Raw genomic sequence first — 18,666 nt, forward strand, 5'->3', positions numbered from 1 at the left:
TTGTGGCTAGTGGTGACCAGGTTGGGAACTGCATGATTCTAGGGGTTCAAACCTGTCTGGTTTGCTAAACTATAGACAGGCCAGGTTTTCTCTAGCCTGTTCAATAGTGTCTAATACCACTTAATATCATTCACTGCTATATTATCAGTGTCTAGAATACTGGTTAGCACATGAAAGATGCTCAACAAATATTTGGTAAATGAATGAAATATACTGTGGTAATATAAAGCTATTCATACCTAAGCTACTACTCATAGCTTACTGGTAATATGTCCTGGTTCTTTCATAAAAAATAGAGAAGTGAAGTTAAACTGTTCTCTGTATATGGAATTGCTTGATTGAAGGCTCAATATGCCTAGAGAGAACAAGAGTGGTGCTAATTCATTATAGCTCAAAGAAAAAAATATAAGTAGTTATATATGAATAACATGTTGATTATTATGGGAATATTGAAGGAAGACTGCAATGGCAGGAATTTGGTAAGGATACAGATAAGAGTTGATGAGAATAAAAACAGGGAAAAAACCCACCTCAGATTAAAAAAAACTAGATTCAGATTTTATGCATGACTAAAGGATGGAAACTGAAGATAGAGAAGCCTTGAATAAATATACAGTAATCTGGTTAGGCAATAATAGAGCTTAGAAAAGGGATGTGGCAGTGGAAAGAGAAATGAGTATATAATTTTTAGCAAGTTAGTGAACTGAAAAAGGGATACATAACAGTATAAATAGATTGTGTGGCTTAAACAGGTCAGAAAAATAACAGGTATTGTTTTGATTTCAGGGGATAAGTAAAAGATGGGCAAGCTAACACAAAAGAGGTGAGGATCCTGAAAATAAAATGTAAGAAATTATATATTCATGATTTTCAGTTTGAGGAGGTAGTGAACATTCATCCAGGTGGTGTTGTTTTAGAGTTAAAACAGAAAAGAATCAAAGGACTAGGATCAGAGTCACTTAAAAACTACCAAAATGCAGAATAAAATTGAAAACTCCCTTAGAAGACAACTTAGAGGGCAAAGAGAATCATGCCATGATTAGTTGGTAAAAGAGGAATATATTTTTTTTTGAAAGAGACACTGAAATATCAAACACAGTGGAAAGAAAGAGGGCCACATGTAAGAATGAGTAAAATCTGAGCACAAGCTAGTTGACAGTACTGAATTAGAATCTAAGAGGACAAGAACTACGACAAAATCCTTGAGGTTTGGCTGCTGCTGCTGCTAAGGTGCTTCAGTCGTGTCCGACTCTGTGCATCCCCAGAGACGGCAGCCCACCAGGCTCCCCCATCCCTGGGATTCTCCAGGCAAGAACACTGGAGTGGGTTCAGCAAATCTTGACAGTGTATCTTAGATAAGTGCTTTGGCTAGATCTCAGTAATGAAGGAACAGTAATCTCATGAGTGAAAAAGATACCCCTATATTCCTCCTTCATGCCTTTCTAAAACAGACACATTTAAAATATTGTTAGTGAAGTGTGGAATACAAAATCTATTGCTCATTATCCTGTGTCCTCAAAGTAGGGAAAGATGTCATCAAAAAAAGCTCAGGAAACAATTCTGTAAGGTATTAAGGTTTGATAAGTTCAATCTTATGTTATGAAAAGTAAGATGCCCATGTTTTGTGTTTTCGATGCCATGTTTTACATCTTCATGTTTATCCTTTCACTGTTTAATGTAATTATAAGTTGACTTTTACAATTTTTTGTCTTTTACTCTTAGTACTAGCTTATTTAAGTGGTTACTCTACAGTGTTTAATACATATTTGCCTTTACTGGTGGACTTTTTCTTTCCTATAGATTCCTACTTCTTGTGGCCCTTTCCACTTAAAAAAGACCCTTTAACATTCCTTCAAGGTTAGGTTGCTATTGCTGAATTCTTTTAGTTTTTGGTTGTCTGGAAAATTACATATCTCTTAGCTCAGTTGGTAAAGACTCTGCCTGCAGTGCAGGAGACCTGGGTTTGATCCCTGGGTCAGGAAGATCCCCTGGAAAAGGAAATGGCAACCCACTCCAGTATTCTTGACTGGAGAATCCCATGGACAGAGGAGCCTGGCAGGCTACAGTCCAAGGGGTCGCAAGAGTGGACATGACTTAGCAACTAACCCCTCCTGCCATCCTGCTCCCCTTCTATTCTAAATGATAATCTTGCTTGGTTGAGTGTCCTAGGTTGCAGGTTTTCCCCTTTCAGTACTTTGAATATATTATGCCACTCCCTTCTGGCCTGCAAAATTTCTGCAGAGAAATCAGCTGATAGCCTTATGGGGGTTCCCTTGAACTGAATGTTTTCTTACTTCCTTTGGAATCATCTCAGTATCTTTGACTTTTGCCATTTTAATTATGATATACCTTGGTGTGGGTCTCTTTAGGTTCATTTTATTTGGGATCCTCTGTGGTTCCTGTACCTGGACATGTTTCCTTCTTTAGATTTGTTAAGTTTCCAGCCATAATTTCATGTACTATGTTTTCAACTCCTCTCTCTCATCCCCCTATAATGTGAATGTTTTCATACTTGATGTTATCCTAGAGGTCCCTTAAACTGTTCTCATTTTTAAAATTTGTGTTTCTTTTTGCTGTTAAGATTGAAGGATTTCCATTATTCTACCTTCTAGATCACTTAGGCATCACCTAGTCTGCTGTTAATTCCCTCTAGTTGTTTTTCATTTGCCATATTCAGTTCTGATTTTTATATTTTCTAGTTCTTTGTTAAAACTGGCACTGTGCTCATCAATTCTTTCCTCTAATTCAGTTAGCATTCTTATTACTAATGCTCAAACTCTAATTCTGAGTTTGTCTTCTTAGTGCCAGACCCCAGGGGTGGGGGAACCCAAAATGTGGACTGAACCTCACTCTCCAGGGAGTAAGTCTGTATACTTCCTCTGAGCCTGTGTAATCCCTCTCCTTTTCCATCTTCCCCTCCCAGGTGTGCAGGTCCTGACCTGATCATTTCTCTTCTCTTCCTACCTGATTTCATCTGGATCTTGGATTTTTCTTATAACCTTAGTTGTATTAATATAGCTGTCTTTCTGCCAGATGACTTACAGTTTGTTTTCAGTGAGAACTGCTCCACACGTAGATGTATCTTTGAGGTGTTTGTGGCGGGAGGTGAGCTCCACATTTTCCTACTCCACCATTTTGATCTCTCTTTGGGCTCTTTTAATCCAGGAACTCCTGTCATTAATTTCCTAGGGAATTTTCTTCTATTAATTTTTTTGCTAATTTTCTCCAAGCCATTTTCTCTTTTTCCAGAATTAATATTTGACTTCTTGAATTATCTTCTGACTTTATTCTTTTCTCTATTGTTACTTGCCTCTGTCTTTAGAAAAATTTATTTATAACTTTTCTATAAATCTGAAATTATCAATATTTCAAAATACAAATCTAAAAAATTAAAAAGACTAAGAGGTTTAGAAAAAAAAATGTATTTTCTGGGATGACTATGCATGGACCACATCTCATAAATTTTTCCTTATCTCTGAGAGGATATTATTACGCTTCTTTGATTTTTTTTTGCTCCCTGAATTATATGTTTCTTCTGAATTCCTTTTTTTCCCCTGTTTTGGTCTCTCATTCTGAAGGCTTTCTCTTCATTTATTTATTTTTGGCTGTGCTGGGTCTTTGTTGTTGTGTGTGGGCTTTCATAGTTGTGGCTCACCGGCTTAAGTTCTGCATGTGGAATCTTTCCTGACCAGGGACTAAACTGGTGTCCCCTGCATTAGCAGGCAGATTCTTATCCATTGTACTACCAGGGAAGTCCCTGAATGCTTCCTTCTAATGTGACTGCACATCCATATTTAATAAGGCAGACTAAAATCCTAATGGGAAGTTCTTTGTGAATGATGGGTTTGTCATTGAGCTTCACAGTAGGTATTTCAGAGGGCCAGTCAACTATTTCTCAGTGGTAACAAGCATGCAGTAACAAACAACTTTTAATTATTTCCATTGTATTAACAGCTTCATATAGTGTTTATTTTTACACTGGCTAGCAGCTACTTCATTATTCCTGCTTTTTAGCTTGTAATTATTGGGAACACAGGATATATTTTTAAAAATTTAATTTCCTCTTATATAATATCCTTTATACATAAAACATGTATATACTATTTATCCTTATCTTTGATGCAGTATCATATTCAAATAGTTTTTCAGTGTGTACTTTACTGTTTCAGTTCAGTTCAGTCCCTCAATCGTGTCCAACTCTTTGCGACCCCATGAACTGCAGCACGGCAGGCCTCCCTGTCTATCACCAACTGCCGGAGTCCACCCAAACCCATGTCCATTGAGTGGGTGATGCCATCCAACCATCTTATCCTCTATCGTCCCCTTCTCCTCCTGCCCTCTATCGTTCCCAGCATCAGGGTCTTTTCAAAAGAGTCAGCTCTTCACATCAGGTGGCCAAAGCATTGGAGTTTCAGCTTCAACATCAGTCCTTCCAATGAATACCCAGAATTGATCTCCTTTAGGATGGACTGGTTGGGATCTCCTTGCAGTCCAAGGGACTTGCAAGAGTCTTCTCCAGCACCACAGTTCAAAAGCATCAATTCTTTGGTGCTCAGCTTTCTTTATAGTCTAACTCACATCCATACATGACCACTGGAAAAACCATAGCCTGACTAGATGGACCTTTGTTGACAAAATAATGTCTCTGCTTTTGAATATGCTGTCTAGGTTGGTCATAACTATCCTTCCAAGGAGTAAGTGTCTTTTAATTTCATGGCTGCAATCACCATCTGCAGTGATTTTGGAGCCCCCCAAAATTAAGTCTGACACTGTTTCCCCATCTATTTGCCATTAAGTGATGGGACCAGATGCCATGATCTTAGTTTCCTGAATGTTGAGCTTTAAGCCAACTTTTTCACTCTCCTCTTTCACTTTCATCAAGAGGCTCTTTAGTTCCTCTTCACTTTCTGCCATAAGGGTGGTGTCATCTGCACATCTGAGGTTATTGATATTTCTCCTTGCAATCCTGATTCCAGCTTGTGCTTCCTCTAGCCCAGCATTTCTCATGATGTACTCTGCATATAAGTTAAATAAGCAGGGTGACAATATACAGCCTTGACGTACTCCTTTCCCTATTTGGAACCAGTCTGTTGTTCCATGTCCAGTTCTAACTGTTGCTTCCTGACCTGTGGTCTCTCCATGACAATTCTAAAAATTGGTTTCATGAGTCTTTGATTCCCTTTATTGTTCTCTGTCTCCTTTGAGGCTATCTATAGTTAGACCTATGCACAGTAAATGAAAATTTTTACCCTCCTGTATGTTTGGAGGTGCAAAGCACAGGTTTTTTTTATGTTTCTGCCCTCAGAATGCAATACCCCTTTACCTCTTCTACCCTTAGGACCAGCTGAACACGAGGGAATTTCAATCTCTAACTGCTTTATAAAAAGTGTTAATGATACTGACATGAGGAAATGGTTAGGAAGATAGCAGAGGAATTTTTCTATAAAGTAGAGACAGTTGTTAATGTTTAGGTGAGTGCACATTATGGGTTTCTGAGCTAGAAACAGGCAGTGGTAGTAAGTAAAATCTCTTTCCAATTTACTTTTGAATCATTTGGTCTTATCAATGGGTAAGGTGGAAGAGGTGTTTTTCATTCAAGCCCAATCAGTGCTTTAATTAGAAGAACTTCCTCATAACCTGGAAACTGGTTAAATATCATCCTTAATATGAAATGTTTTCATGAATAGGTAGTATACTTCAGAGTTAAATGGAAAAACATCATAAGGAAATAGAGATACTTTATAATTCTCTACTTATACCCTTATTACCAAGGGATTTGATATTCATATTAAAAGTTTTGAATGCCCAAATAGACAAAGATTTTTTGTTCCTTTTAAATTTTATTTTATTTTTAATTGAAGGATAATTACTTTACAATACTGTGATGGTTTTTGCCATACATCAACATAAATCAATCATAGATATACATATGTTCCCCTCCCTCTTGAAACTTCCTCCCACCTCACTCCCCATCCCACCCCTCTTAAGTTGTCACAGAGCGCTGGCTTTGGGTTCCCTGCATCATATAGCAAATTCCCACTGGCTATTTTACCTATGGTAATGTATATGTTTCAGTGCTACTCTCTCAAAACATCCCACCCACTCCTTCCCCCACTGTGTGCACAAGTCTGTCTTTTTGTCTGTGTCTCCTTTGCTGCCCTGAAAATAGGTTCATCAGTACCATCTTTCTAAATTACATATATATGCAATAATATACGATCTGTCTTTCTCTTTCTGACTTATTTCACTCTGTATAATAGGCTCTAGGTTCATCCACCTCATTAGAACTGATTCAAATGTGTTCTTTTTATAGCTGAGTAATATTCCGTTGTGTGTATGTACCACAACTTTATCTATTCATCTGCTGATGGACATCTACATTGCTTCCATGTCCTAGCTATTGTAAACAGTGCTGCAAAGAACATTGGGGTACACTGTCTTTTTTGATTATGATTTCCTCAGGGTATGTGCCCAGTAGCAGGACTGCAGGGTCATATGGTAGTTTTATCCCTAGTTTTTAAAGGAATTTCCATACTGTTCTCCATAGTAGCTGTATCAGTTTGCATTCCTATTAACAGTGCAAGAGGGTTCCCTTTTCTCCACACCCTTTCTAGTATTTACTGTCTGTTGAGTTTTTGATGATGGCCATTCTGCCTTTTTTTCTTTTATTCTTTTCTACATTCTGCCTTTTGTTCCTTACTATAGTCTAGTTCAGTGGGATAATTTTGACATTATATGATTTTGTTTTACTGATTTAAACAATTAATTCTGTATAAAAGATGCGACTCTGTTGAATCAGGGAATGATACCATAATTAATGGGATTCCATGGTTGCTCAGCGGAGAAGGCAATGGCACCCCACTCCAGTACTCTTGCCTGGAAAATCCCATGGATGGAGAAGCCTGGTAGGCTGCAGTCCATGGGGTTGCTAAGAGTCGGGCATGACTGAGCGACTTCACTTTCACTGTTCACTTTCATGCATTGGAGAAGGAAATGGCAACCCACTCCAGTGTTCTTGCCTGGAGAATCCCAGGGACAGAGGAGCCTAGTGGGCTGCCGTCTATGGGGTCGCACAGAGTTGGACACGACTGAAGCGATTTAGCAGTAGCAGCATGGTTGCTCAGACAGTAAACAATCTGCCTGCAATGCAGGAGACCCAGGTTCAATCCCTAGGTCAGGAAGACCTCATCCTCTGGAGAAGGGAATGGCTACACACTTCAGTACTCCTGCCTGGAGAATTCCAAGGACAGAGGAGCCTGGTGGCTATAGTACTTGGGGTTGCAAAAGAGTTGGACATGACTCGGTGACCAAATAACAACAATTTTAATTAGTGCCATATTAACCGACTAGTTTCTATATTGATTGCTTTAAAATATTTTATTTAATTTGATAGAGTACAGTAACCTGTGGCTTACAGTCAATGAGTAGTTTCTGACAGTCATTTATCATGGTTAGACTTGTGCTCTGAATAAGGTCTGTATTTTATTGATTAGATTTGTTGTTTTAAGACAGCTTTGACATATGAAATTCTACTTTTGTATGTATACAATTAACATCATTAAAATTATAATAATAATTAAGAGTTTTAAAAATGACTTACACTTTTAAAAACAATACATTTAAATTCTTTCAAGGAGTATTTCTGCTTTTCTATATTTTAAGTCAACAAGATTTTTGGTACACCAGGGAAAATTTACATAGGAAGAATAAAGGTTAATGTTGCAGATATCACTATTTTAGTATCAGTCTACTTTAATAAATTTTAGGATAAGATTGTCTATTGACTTAACATTTGTGGATTAATATTTCTGTAATACAAGTACATTATAAAAAAATAGATAGTTTTCCACACAGTAAAACTTGTACAGTGAAGTATTTCTACAAAGTTGTATAGCTTTAGAAAACTATAGAATTGGACTTTCTGTTCCTGAATGGGGCACCATTTTCTATTGAGTGCCATCAAATCACCTAAAGAAGAATATTGAGTATAAGATACATAGAACATTCAACCATGAAAGATAAAACAGGATGTACAAAACTATACAAAACCCTCTGTGTTCCAGTTTTGATTCTGAAGTTTATATAACTGAATTTTCTCTTTTTTTCCCTTTATCTCTAACAAAAGAGAAATTGTGAGTTTTTTTCTGCCCCTCAACTCAGGCTTCCTATGATCCTGCAGCTCTAAATTAAAAATAAAATTTGCCAGGGACTTTTCTGGTGGTCTAGTGGTTAAGATTCTGTGCTTCCAATGCGGGGGTATGAGTTTGATCCTGGTCAGGGAACTAAGATCCTATGTGTGGCACAGCGAAAGAATAAAAGTAAATAAGTAAATAAAAATAAAACATGCCAAACCTCATTGATTCTGAGATAAACATCTTTTCATATTTCAAAAACCCTGCATCAGGATACACGGCTTTCTTCTTTCATAGTGATATATAATATGATAATCCATGGTATTTCAGATTTGAGGACATCTAATTACAGTTGTGTGAGATGTGGGCTTTGGAGTAAGCTAGTTAACTATAACAGTTCATAGCTCTTCAATTCTTACCAAGTCCTGAAATCTTAACTTTGCAGTACCACAATCTTCCCTAGGCTGTATCCCATGTGATAACCAGAATTACTATAAGCCTTAACAAGATGGATTAAGTAAAAATAGAAACAAGTCAGTGATTTTGTTCCCCTTTAGCCTGTGATATAGTAGAGCAAAGATCTATGTCAAAATAGAAAGGGTAAAGTTCCTCTTAGCAGCATTTCTCTAGTCATGCAACAGGCAGGTTTCTGATTCCAGTTTTATGGTTATGTGTAGAAAGTAAGGTATTTATTTATACCTCTGTTTTGATTTATATTCAACATTTATATAATTTTATATAATAAAGAATAAGATAACATTTTCTCTGCACAGTTTCTGCATTTCTTAGTCACACATTTAAGAAAATATAGAAAAAGATACACTCTTCAACTAGAAGAATAAAACTTTAAATCAAGAATATTTAACATTTATATTCTTTAGAAATTTCTCCTTTCTGAATACCATTCTATCTTCTATTGGAATTATTCAACAAGTACCAACTTCAATCATTTGTATGTGTATATATATATACCTACACACACACACATATATATATAATGTGTATGTATATAATATATAATCTGCAACTGATTATCTAATATGGCATAGCTATTTTAAGAGAGGTATATCTGGAGAAAGCATCAACACTATAAGTTTGTTTTAAATGATTTTGATCCTATAATGAACTTCCTATAAATAACATTTACTAACACTTTAGGCTTTGGCATTAGGTCAAAATTATGGTTTTAATTCATGTTTGCAGTGCAGTAGCAATAGCAATTGGAGAAGGCAATGGCACCCCATTCCAGAATTCTTGCCAGGAAAATCCCATGGATGGAGGAGCCTGGAAGGCTGCAGTCCATGGGGTCGCTGAGGGTCGGACACGACTGAGCGACTTCACTTTCACTTTTTACTTTCATGCCCTGGAGAAGGAAATGGCAACCCACTCCAGTGTTCTTGCCTGGAGAATCCCAGGGACGGGGGAGCCTGGTGGGTTGGTGTCTATGGGGTCGCACAGAGTTGGACACAACTGAAGTGACTTAGCAGCAATAGTAATGAAGAAATGCAATAAAGGCGAGAGGGGGATATGAAAGACTCCTTAAAGTAGACTGAGTTCCAACATATGGGATGGGTCAGAAGCAAAAATATGAGTGTGAAATAGCTAACCTCCATCATTTTATTGTAAAGAATATACTGCAAGCAAGAGTCATATTTCCATCATAACAGTTCAACAGTTCATCTCTTCTTTACTAGAGATATAGTCACATTTCCCAAAAGTGAAGATGCAAGAGTTTCACTAAGAACCTAGGTCACATGGGAAGAAGCAGGATAAGGCAGTTGAAATATACTAAATATATAATGGGATCTAACTACATTACCACTCTTGGCCTGGATCTAATTTAAGATGCATGAGCACAATTCCCAAACTGGAAGAGTAGATCATTAAAACTATTTCCATTTCCCCGTAAATGTTACATGTCACTAACGTAATAAAACTCTGAATATATGGAATATCTAGGCGAATTACAGACAGTAGATTAGAAGTTAACAGGGACTAGGGAGAGAGAACACAAAGTTATTGCTTAATGGGTACAGAGTTTCTATTTGGGGTGATGACAAAGTTTGGAACTAGATATTGGTGACTATGGTTGCATAGCAATGTGGATATAATTAATACCACTTAATTGTATATTTAAAAATAGAAGATCTTAAGTCATATATATTTTACTGTACAGTAAATGAAAACTTTTGATCACGTGTGGTTTATAACTTCTTCAAAACTAACAGAAGTGAAGCGAAGTGAAAGTTGCTCAGTTATGTCCAACTCTTTGGGACCCCATGGACTGTAGCCTGCCAAGCTCTTTTGTTCATGGAATTCTCCAGGCAAGAATACTAGAGTGGGTAGCTATTTCCTTCTCTAGGGGATCTTCCCAACCCAGGGATTAAACTCAGACCTGTATTGCAGGTGGATTTATCATCTGAGCCATCAGGGAAGCCCTTTTCATCATCCTAAATAGAAACTCTGTACCGATTAAGCATTAACTTTCTATTCTTCTCTATCCCCAAAACTAATAGAAATTATAGCCAATTTAGAACTGTATTTCCTTCATATGAAAGAATTCATTAATTCTGTACTTCAGATCACAAATGAGATATAAATATCCAAAGCTGTTCTTTTCAGAAGAGAATTTGGAAACTGTGAAATATGACTTAAAAACAACAACAAAAAAAATCAAAACAAGCTTCTTACTTTAATTGGTTCCGGTTGCATCACTGGTGCAGGCATAGCAATGGCACTTGAAGCATAAACCTGGTGATATGTTGCTTGAACTCCATGATCAGAATAAGGCTAAAATTAAAAAAAATTAAAAAATATTGCTTTTCATTAATTAAAAATATTTATTCAGTATTACAATTTTCTAGGCATTTTGCTACATAATGGAGAAACACAGATGAGAAACACATTCTCTATCTTTAATTGTAGACTAGTCTGAGACAGACTAGTCAAAATGTATGACATTTTGCATAGAGATGTATGGGAGAAAACAAAGTCCTATGACATGAATAGGGATGCATGGGGAAAAGAAAACAATTAACATAGCTTTAGAAAGTTGGGGAGGTGGTCAGGGGACGTTTTCTAGTGGAGTTTATGCTAGAATTTGAAAAATTAGGGAATGAGGTAGGAGCAGTATATGAAAAGGTAGAGGCAACTAAGAATACCTATCTGTGTATGTCGTTTGGTATGGCTGGAAGGAAGAATATACACTGACTGATAGCTGAAAGGTGAGGCAGTAGAGTAATAGACAGGAAAGAGATCATGTAAAAGCAGATTAATGGCTTGTCCAACCGATGGTGGCACCATTCACTGATATATGGAATAAAAGAAAAGCAAGTTTGATGTTGATGTAATTGTGTGGTGGTTAGAAAGAAGTTAAGTTTGTAACGCATAAAATCTGAGGTATTTGTAGGACTTCTATTACAGGTATATAGTCAATCAAAAGCTGGATGGCTCTAAAGAAGCACTAACAAAAATGTGAACTAAATGTTAATTAAAATTAAGATAGACGGTACAAACTTCCAGCTATAGCTAAGTAAGTACTAGAGCTGTAATGTACAACACGATAAATATAATTAACATTGCTGGATGTTATACAGGAAAGTTGTCAAGAGAGTAAATCCTAAGACTTCTCATCACATACAAATTTTTTCCTATTTCTTTAATTTTTATGTGATGATGGATATTCACGAAGCTTGCTGTGATAATCATTTAATGATATGTATGAATCAAATCATTATGCTGTACATCTTAAGCTTACACACTGCTGTATGTCAATTATATCTCAATAAAACTGAAAGAAAAATTTCCAGTAGCCATGTTAGAAAAGTAAAAAAAAAAAAAGTAAAACTAATTTCCAGTAGTAGATTTTATTTGAACATATGAAAATATATCAGTGTACTCAACATAAAGTTAGTGATAAATTTTACACTCATTTTTCACACTATGTCATTAAAACTTGGTGTGTATTTTGCACTTACAACACACCTCAATTCTGACTAGCCACATTTCAATAGCTGCATGTGGTAATGGCTATTGTTGTACTGAACAGTGCAGGTCTAAAATTCAGAAGTGAGAATGGGGCCAGAGACATGAGTATGGATGATAACATCAGAGTGAGTATGTAGGGTGAAAGAATGAAGAATCAAAAAAGAAATCATGGGGAGAAAAAGATCAGCTTACATAGGAAAATAAGAGGAGGTAAAAGGATTGCCAGAAGAGAGCAGAATCATGGAAGCCAAAGGTAGGAAGAATTTCAAGGAGTATATCCAATGTCTCTGAGAGGTCAAGTAAGACTGAAAAGAAAAGGAAAATATTTGGCAATTAGGGAGTCACTAAGGACCTTTATCCAAGGTAGCTTCAGCAGAAAGGTAATGAAGCAGACTTTAGCAGGTAAGGGGAGAACAGGTAGTGAGGCAGTGGAAATATTAAATGTAGACTACTTTTTTCAAGGGCTCCCCAGGTGGCTCAGTGGTAAAGAGTCTGCCTGTCAATGCAGACAACACAGAAGACCTGGGTTCAATCCCTGGGTCAGGATGATCCCTTGGAGGAGGAAATGGAAACCCACTCCAGTATTCTTGCCTAGAAAATCCCAAGGACAGAGGAGGCTGGCAGGCTACAGTTCACAGGGTTGCAAAGAGTTGGACACAACTGAGCACACATTTTTCAAGCTTGGCTTTAAAAGGCAGAAGAGGATAAGGGCATTGGTGGGGGCACGTCACAGGATAGTAACTGTCTCCTACCAGGTGTTGGGCACTATAGCAAGAACCTTGTATACAACAATTCTCATCTGTGCACGAATCCTGCAAAATAGATTTTCCTAATGTCTTTATTAATGTAGATATTATGAAAACAACACTGTGAAGAGTTAATTACTCAAAGTAACATACTAGTAAATACTAGGTAAAGCTCTGGACCAATGGAGAGAAAATGTCTTAAAATACATGAGAAAAGAAGGAATGAGGTGGAATGAGGAATGAGGTCCCTGAGGAAAAGGGAAGTTATAGTATCAAGAGTAAAGAGTAGGAATAACCTTGAACAAGACAGGTTACTAAACAAATGTAAGAAGCTAAGGATGAGTTACAAGTCAGGTAAGTTTGTATGTTGGGGACTAGAAGCTGAGTCGGTTTCCACAAAATGGTTTCTACTTATTCTGTGAAGTAGAACGCACTATATTCTAAGAGTGAAGGGGGAAATAGTCATTGAAATAAGTGAGAAATAATTTTAATTTGTTTTTATATTTTAGGAGAGTTAACTATCAAACTCATAAGAACAAGTCCTGTGTTTTTTAATTTTAGAGGGAAAAAAAACTTAAAATATAAACGAACCCCATTCAATTAATTTATATATTAGACATGTATCTTTTGCCAGAAACAATATTAAAATTAAAATATGCTTAAAATACTCTGTATTGAAATATCATAAAAATTAATGGCACAAGTTATAAGTTAACATGTAATGTTTCCAGAAAAATCTTATTTGATTCCACTAAACAGTGAAACATAACTTGGTAAGTTATCTGATGTTGACATTAAGACTATGGTTCACCTCCAATTAAAATAAATAAATTTAAATTAAAAAAAATTTTTTTTAAATAAATAAAAAATAAAAAATGTGGTAAAAAAAAAAAAAAGACTATGGTTCAGAGACAAAAATAGATAATGGCTAAAAACATAATGTAAAAGCATTCTTAGCTCACTGCCACCCTCCTTGAAAATCAGAAAAAAACAAAAAGAACAAAAGAATTTAAAATGTCATCATCAAGTAAACATGGATGTGCTCATGAATCCCAAATGACAAGGTGGTTTAGTTCAGTCGCTCAGTTGTGTCTGACTCTTTGTGACCCCATGAACCGCAGCATGCCAGGCCTCCCTGTCTATCACCAACTGCTGGAGGCTACCCAAACCCATGTCCATTGAGTCGGTGATGCCATCCAACCATCTCATCCTCTGTCATTCCCTTCTCCTGTCCTCAATCTTTCCTAGCATCTGGGTCTTTTCAAATGAGTCAGCTCTTCACATCAGGTGGCCAAAGCATTGGAGTTTCAGCTTCAACATCAGTCCTTCCAACGAACACCCAGGACTGATCTCCTTTAGGATGGACTGGTTGGATCTCCTTGCAGTCCAAGGGACTCGCAAGAGTCTTCTCCAACATCATGGTTCAAAAGCATCAATTCTTCAGTGCTCAGCTATCTTTATAGTCCATCTCTCACATCCATACATGACTACTGGAAAAACCATAGCCTTGACTAGATGGACCCTTGTTGACTAAGCAATGTCTCTGCTTTTGAATATGCTATCTAGGTTGGTCATAACTTTCCTTCCAAGGAGTAAGCGTCTTTTAATTTCATGGCTGCAGTCACCATCTGCAGTGATTTTGGAGCCCCCAAAAATCAAGTCAGCCACTGTTTCTCCATCTATTTCCCATGAAGTGATGGGACCGGATGCCATGATCTTAGTTTTCTGAATGTTGAGTTTTAAGCCAACTTTTTCACTCTCCTCTTTCACTTTCATCAAGAGCCTCTTTAGTTCTTCTTCACTTTCTGCCATAAGGGTGGTGTCATCTCCATATCTGAGGTTATTGATGTTTCTCCTGGCAATCTTGATTCCAGGTTGTGCTTCCTCCAGCACAGTGTTTCTCATGATGTACTCTGAATATAAGTTAAATAAGCAGGGTGACAATATACAGCCTTGACATACTCTTTTTCCTATTTGGAACCAGTCTGTTGTTCCATGTCCAGTTCTAACTTGCTTCCCGACCTGCATACAGATTTCTCAAGAGGCAGATCAGGTGGTCTGGTATTCTCATTTCCTTCAGAATTTTCTAGTTTATTGTGATCCACACAGTCAAAGGCTTTGGCATAGTCAATAAAGCAGAAACAGTTTTTCTGGAACTCTCTTGCTTTTTTGATGATCCAGCAGATGTTGGCAATTTGATCTCTGGTTCCTCTGCCTTTTCTAAAACCAGCCTGAACATCTGGAAGTTCATGGTTCACATATTGCTGAAGCCTGGCTTGGAGAATCTTGAGCATTACTTTACTAGCGTGTGAGATGAGTGCAATTGTGCGGTAGTTTGAGCATTCTTTGGCATTGCCTTTCTTTGGGATTAGAAAGAAAACTGACCTTTTCCAGTCTTGTAGCCACTGCTGAGTTTTGCAAATTTGCTGACATATTGAGTTCAGCACTTTCACAGCATCATCTTCCAGGATTTGAAATAGCTCAACTGGAATTCCATCACCTCCACTAGCTTTGTTCGTAGTGCAGAATGCCTGCCAAATGCTATGCAATTTGCACCAATATAACGGAGGATTCTGAAGCCTGAGGAGGGTTTCCCTGAAAGGCCTATATAAAGACTCTTTAGAGTCTCAAGAGTAGGGGTGTGTCAGACCAAGGCAGAAGCAGGAAAGATCTCCTACAGAGAAGGAGAAATCATATTTTCACTATTTTGTGGTCTACTACTTTGCATTATAGCTGAGGAACATTGCTGGAGATGAAGCAGGGTGAGAGTGGAAAGTGAAGTAACACTTACTACACCTTCATACAGAAAATCTCTGAAAAGAGAGACTTTGCCAGGAGCTAAATGAACTCCAGAATGCTAAAAACTCAGGGAAGAACGTCTCAAGCAGGCAACAAAACAGACTTGGTGGTAGGATGTCTGAGTCAACAGAATGCTTCTCCTGCCTTAAATTTCAGCAAAAAGCTGGTCTCATTTAAAGATAAGATGGGAAGGAAAAGGAAGCAACCTTAGGACTCTTCTCATCCTCTCCAACTCTATCAAGGGAAAAGCAAAAAGGGGGAAAAAAGAAAAAGATGAGAAATCATCCCAGAAAACAGTAGAAAAGTTCAGATAAATAAAATTCCTTTGATCTTAAAGAAATTATAACAACATGATCACTAAAAAAGAGCTTCAAAAAAACATTTTAAGCCAACAGACAACATTTACAGGCAATGATGTAAGCAAAGTGGCAGTTTGGGATAAAAAGAAGATAAAAATAAAACAGCAATGAAAGCTTCATTATTATAAGAAAAAGTAGACTAAAAACAATGAAAAGTATTCATGATTGTCTCAAAAAAGCATATAAAACATTAATAATTACTATGATAAAAGAAATTATCTCAGAGATGATGGATATGAAAGATAAAAAGAGATCTCAACATATGCATAAATGGTATTCCTGAAGAAGAAGTAAAAGAACTGGAATACAAATTTTTTTTCAAAGTTCTAACAGGAAAAAAGAAGCTCTGAAATAAAAACTAGTCTGAGAATCAAAGGAGCAAACTGTATCCCAGGAAGAATATTATAAAGACTGACAAATTTCAAGACATATCCTGGTAAAGTGAGTTCAAGTTAAGACAGATTTTTCAGACATGCAGGAAGAAAAAGCAAATTACGTATAAGAGAGAAAGTCAGGCTGGCTTCAAACTTTTTTACAACTATACTCAACACCAGAAAAGAGCAGGTTAGAAGTTATAAGAGGAAAAAGCATTGTTATGGGTTGAATTGTGTTCTCTGAAGACTTATGTGTTGAAGTCATAACCACTATGTCAGAGACTGACCTTATTTGGAGAGAGGGTCTTTACAGACGTGAGCAAATTGAAGTATGGTCATTAGGGTGGAACCTAATCCAAAATGACTGGTATCTTTATAAAACTGGGAAACTTGGACACAGAGACAGGAAAGACAATGTGAAGACATAAGGAAAGGATGGTCATCCATAAGCCAAGAAGAAAGGCCTGGATTAGAGCCTTCCCTCAAAGGCCTCAAATGAAACCAACTCTCCCAACACCTTGATTTTGGACTTCTAGACTCCAGATGGCACCCCACTCCAGTACTCTTGCTTGGAAAATCCCATGGATGGAGGAGCCTGTTAGGCTGCAATCCATGGGGTCGCTAAGAGTCAGACATGACTGAGCGACTTCACTTTCACTTTTCTCTTTCGTGCATTGGAGAAGGAAATGGCAACCCACTCCAGTGTTCTTGCCTGGAGAATCCCAGGGATGGGGGAGCCTGGTGGGTTGCCGTCTATGGGGTCGCACAGAGTCGGACACGACTGAAGTGACTTAGCATAGACTCCAGAACCATGAGACAATAAATTTCTCTTTTCAAGCCATCCAGTTCATTTTACTTTGTTCAGGCAGCCTTAGTAAAGTTATACAAGTATGATGCAACTGTTTTATAGTCTTAATTTCTTCCAGATTTATAGACAACAAATACGTTGAACACACACGCATGTAAGAACTCAAAAGAGTACAGTACATGTAAGCCTTCTTTAACAGAGTGCTTGCAGATTTAGTCAACAAAGTGATAAATGAAGGGTGAGATGAAGAATAGAGAAATCATAGTAAAAGTATTGATAGTAAACATTTAAGATTCAAAATTGTGGAAGCTGCTATTTCAGAAAAATTATGTTATAAACTTTAGTAATAATAATAAATACACTCAAATTGGGAGGTCGTTATTTATTTCCCAGTCTTTCACAACATATTTAAAACATACCATGTACAGTTCCTGGTACATAGATGATGAGGTTATTAGTAATGTTTTGCAAATATAAACACATGGAAGATAATACTTACAGTTTTTAGTTATAAATTTGATTTATATCTTTGAAGGGAGAATTTTAAAGATTTTTTTTCTTCTTTAATTTTTATATGCTTTTAACTGACAATGTTAGTAATAAGACAGGCAAACCAGAAGAAAGAGAAGCACTTATCTTACTCTTTCAAGGGGATTGAGTCAGGGATAGTTTAGTAAACAGCTGAGTTGAGGAATGATTCAGAAATAGTGAAGAAGTCTAAGATGAAGCATTCTTAGATATAAAAAAGGGGAAGAGATGTGAATAAATCAAAGGAAACATAAGATGTTCAACTTCAATGAGGGTCTTGAACAAATATTTTTAGAAAAGGAAAAGAAATAAAATATATTACTTTGTAATATAAAATAAAATAAAATATATTACTTTGAGACTAACACATACCTCTGGAACTGAAGCTTCCATCAGAGACAGTGGAGGAGGAACACATCCACCATCTTGTGCAATTTCCACTGGTTGATAAATGACCTCAGAAGGTTGTAGGTATAAGAATGGAGCAGAAGAGGCAGGAGACTAAAATACAAAATCATGTTTCTAATTAAAATCGGATTAGTTATTTCAATTAAACCAAATGACTTAACCAACACATGAGAGAAATACTGGTTTCACATTTTCACATTTTCCTAAAGTTGTTTTTAGGGACAACACAGAAGTATCTTAACAACAAACTAGGAACTCTAGGTTGCTATAAACTCCAATTATGTAGATATTATTAAATCACTTATTTATCACTTGCAAAGTTGCTTCAGTCATGTCCAACTCTGTGCGACCCCATAGACGGCAGCCCACCAGGCTCCCCCGTCCCTGGGATTCTCCATGCAAGAACACTGGAGTGGGGTGCCATTTCCTTCTCCAGTGCATGAAAGTGAAAACTGAAAGTGAAGTCACTCAGTCGTGTCCAACTCTTAGCATCAATTATAAGTACTAAAAGGTTCTTAGCACTTT

The 18,666-nt window shown here is 37.0% G+C and overlaps 1 protein-coding gene across 13 annotated transcripts in view; it reads right to left on the reverse strand.

The window, feature by feature from the left end:
• The window catches only part of BOLL (boule homolog, RNA binding protein), an 83,946-nt gene that overhangs the window by 23,632 nt on the left and 41,648 nt on the right, over positions 1-18,666 (reverse strand). For 6 of the 13 annotated variants that reach the window (XM_044936919.1, XM_044936899.1, XM_044936895.1 and 3 more), the window contains 3 exons: positions 18,106-18,234; positions 10,824-10,922; positions 7,919-8,290 (listed from right to left, as the gene is read on the reverse strand). In XM_044936919.1, the coding sequence (XP_044792854.1) occupies positions 8,039-8,290; positions 10,824-10,922; positions 18,106-18,234 (480 nt within the window). In that variant the 3' untranslated portion in view covers positions 7,919-8,038. Of the gene's footprint in view, positions 1-7,685; positions 8,291-9,303; positions 9,496-9,723; positions 9,878-10,823; positions 10,923-18,105; positions 18,235-18,666 lie in introns of those variants that run through there. The other 7 variants (XM_025277935.2, XM_044936920.1, XM_025277937.2 and 4 more) reach the window with 4 other exon arrangements.

The sequence above is a fragment of the Bubalus bubalis genome, chromosome 2 (assembly GCF_019923935.1).
Source record: "Bubalus bubalis isolate 160015118507 breed Murrah chromosome 2, NDDB_SH_1, whole genome shotgun sequence".
Taxonomy (NCBI): Eukaryota; Metazoa; Chordata; class Mammalia; order Artiodactyla; family Bovidae; genus Bubalus; species Bubalus bubalis.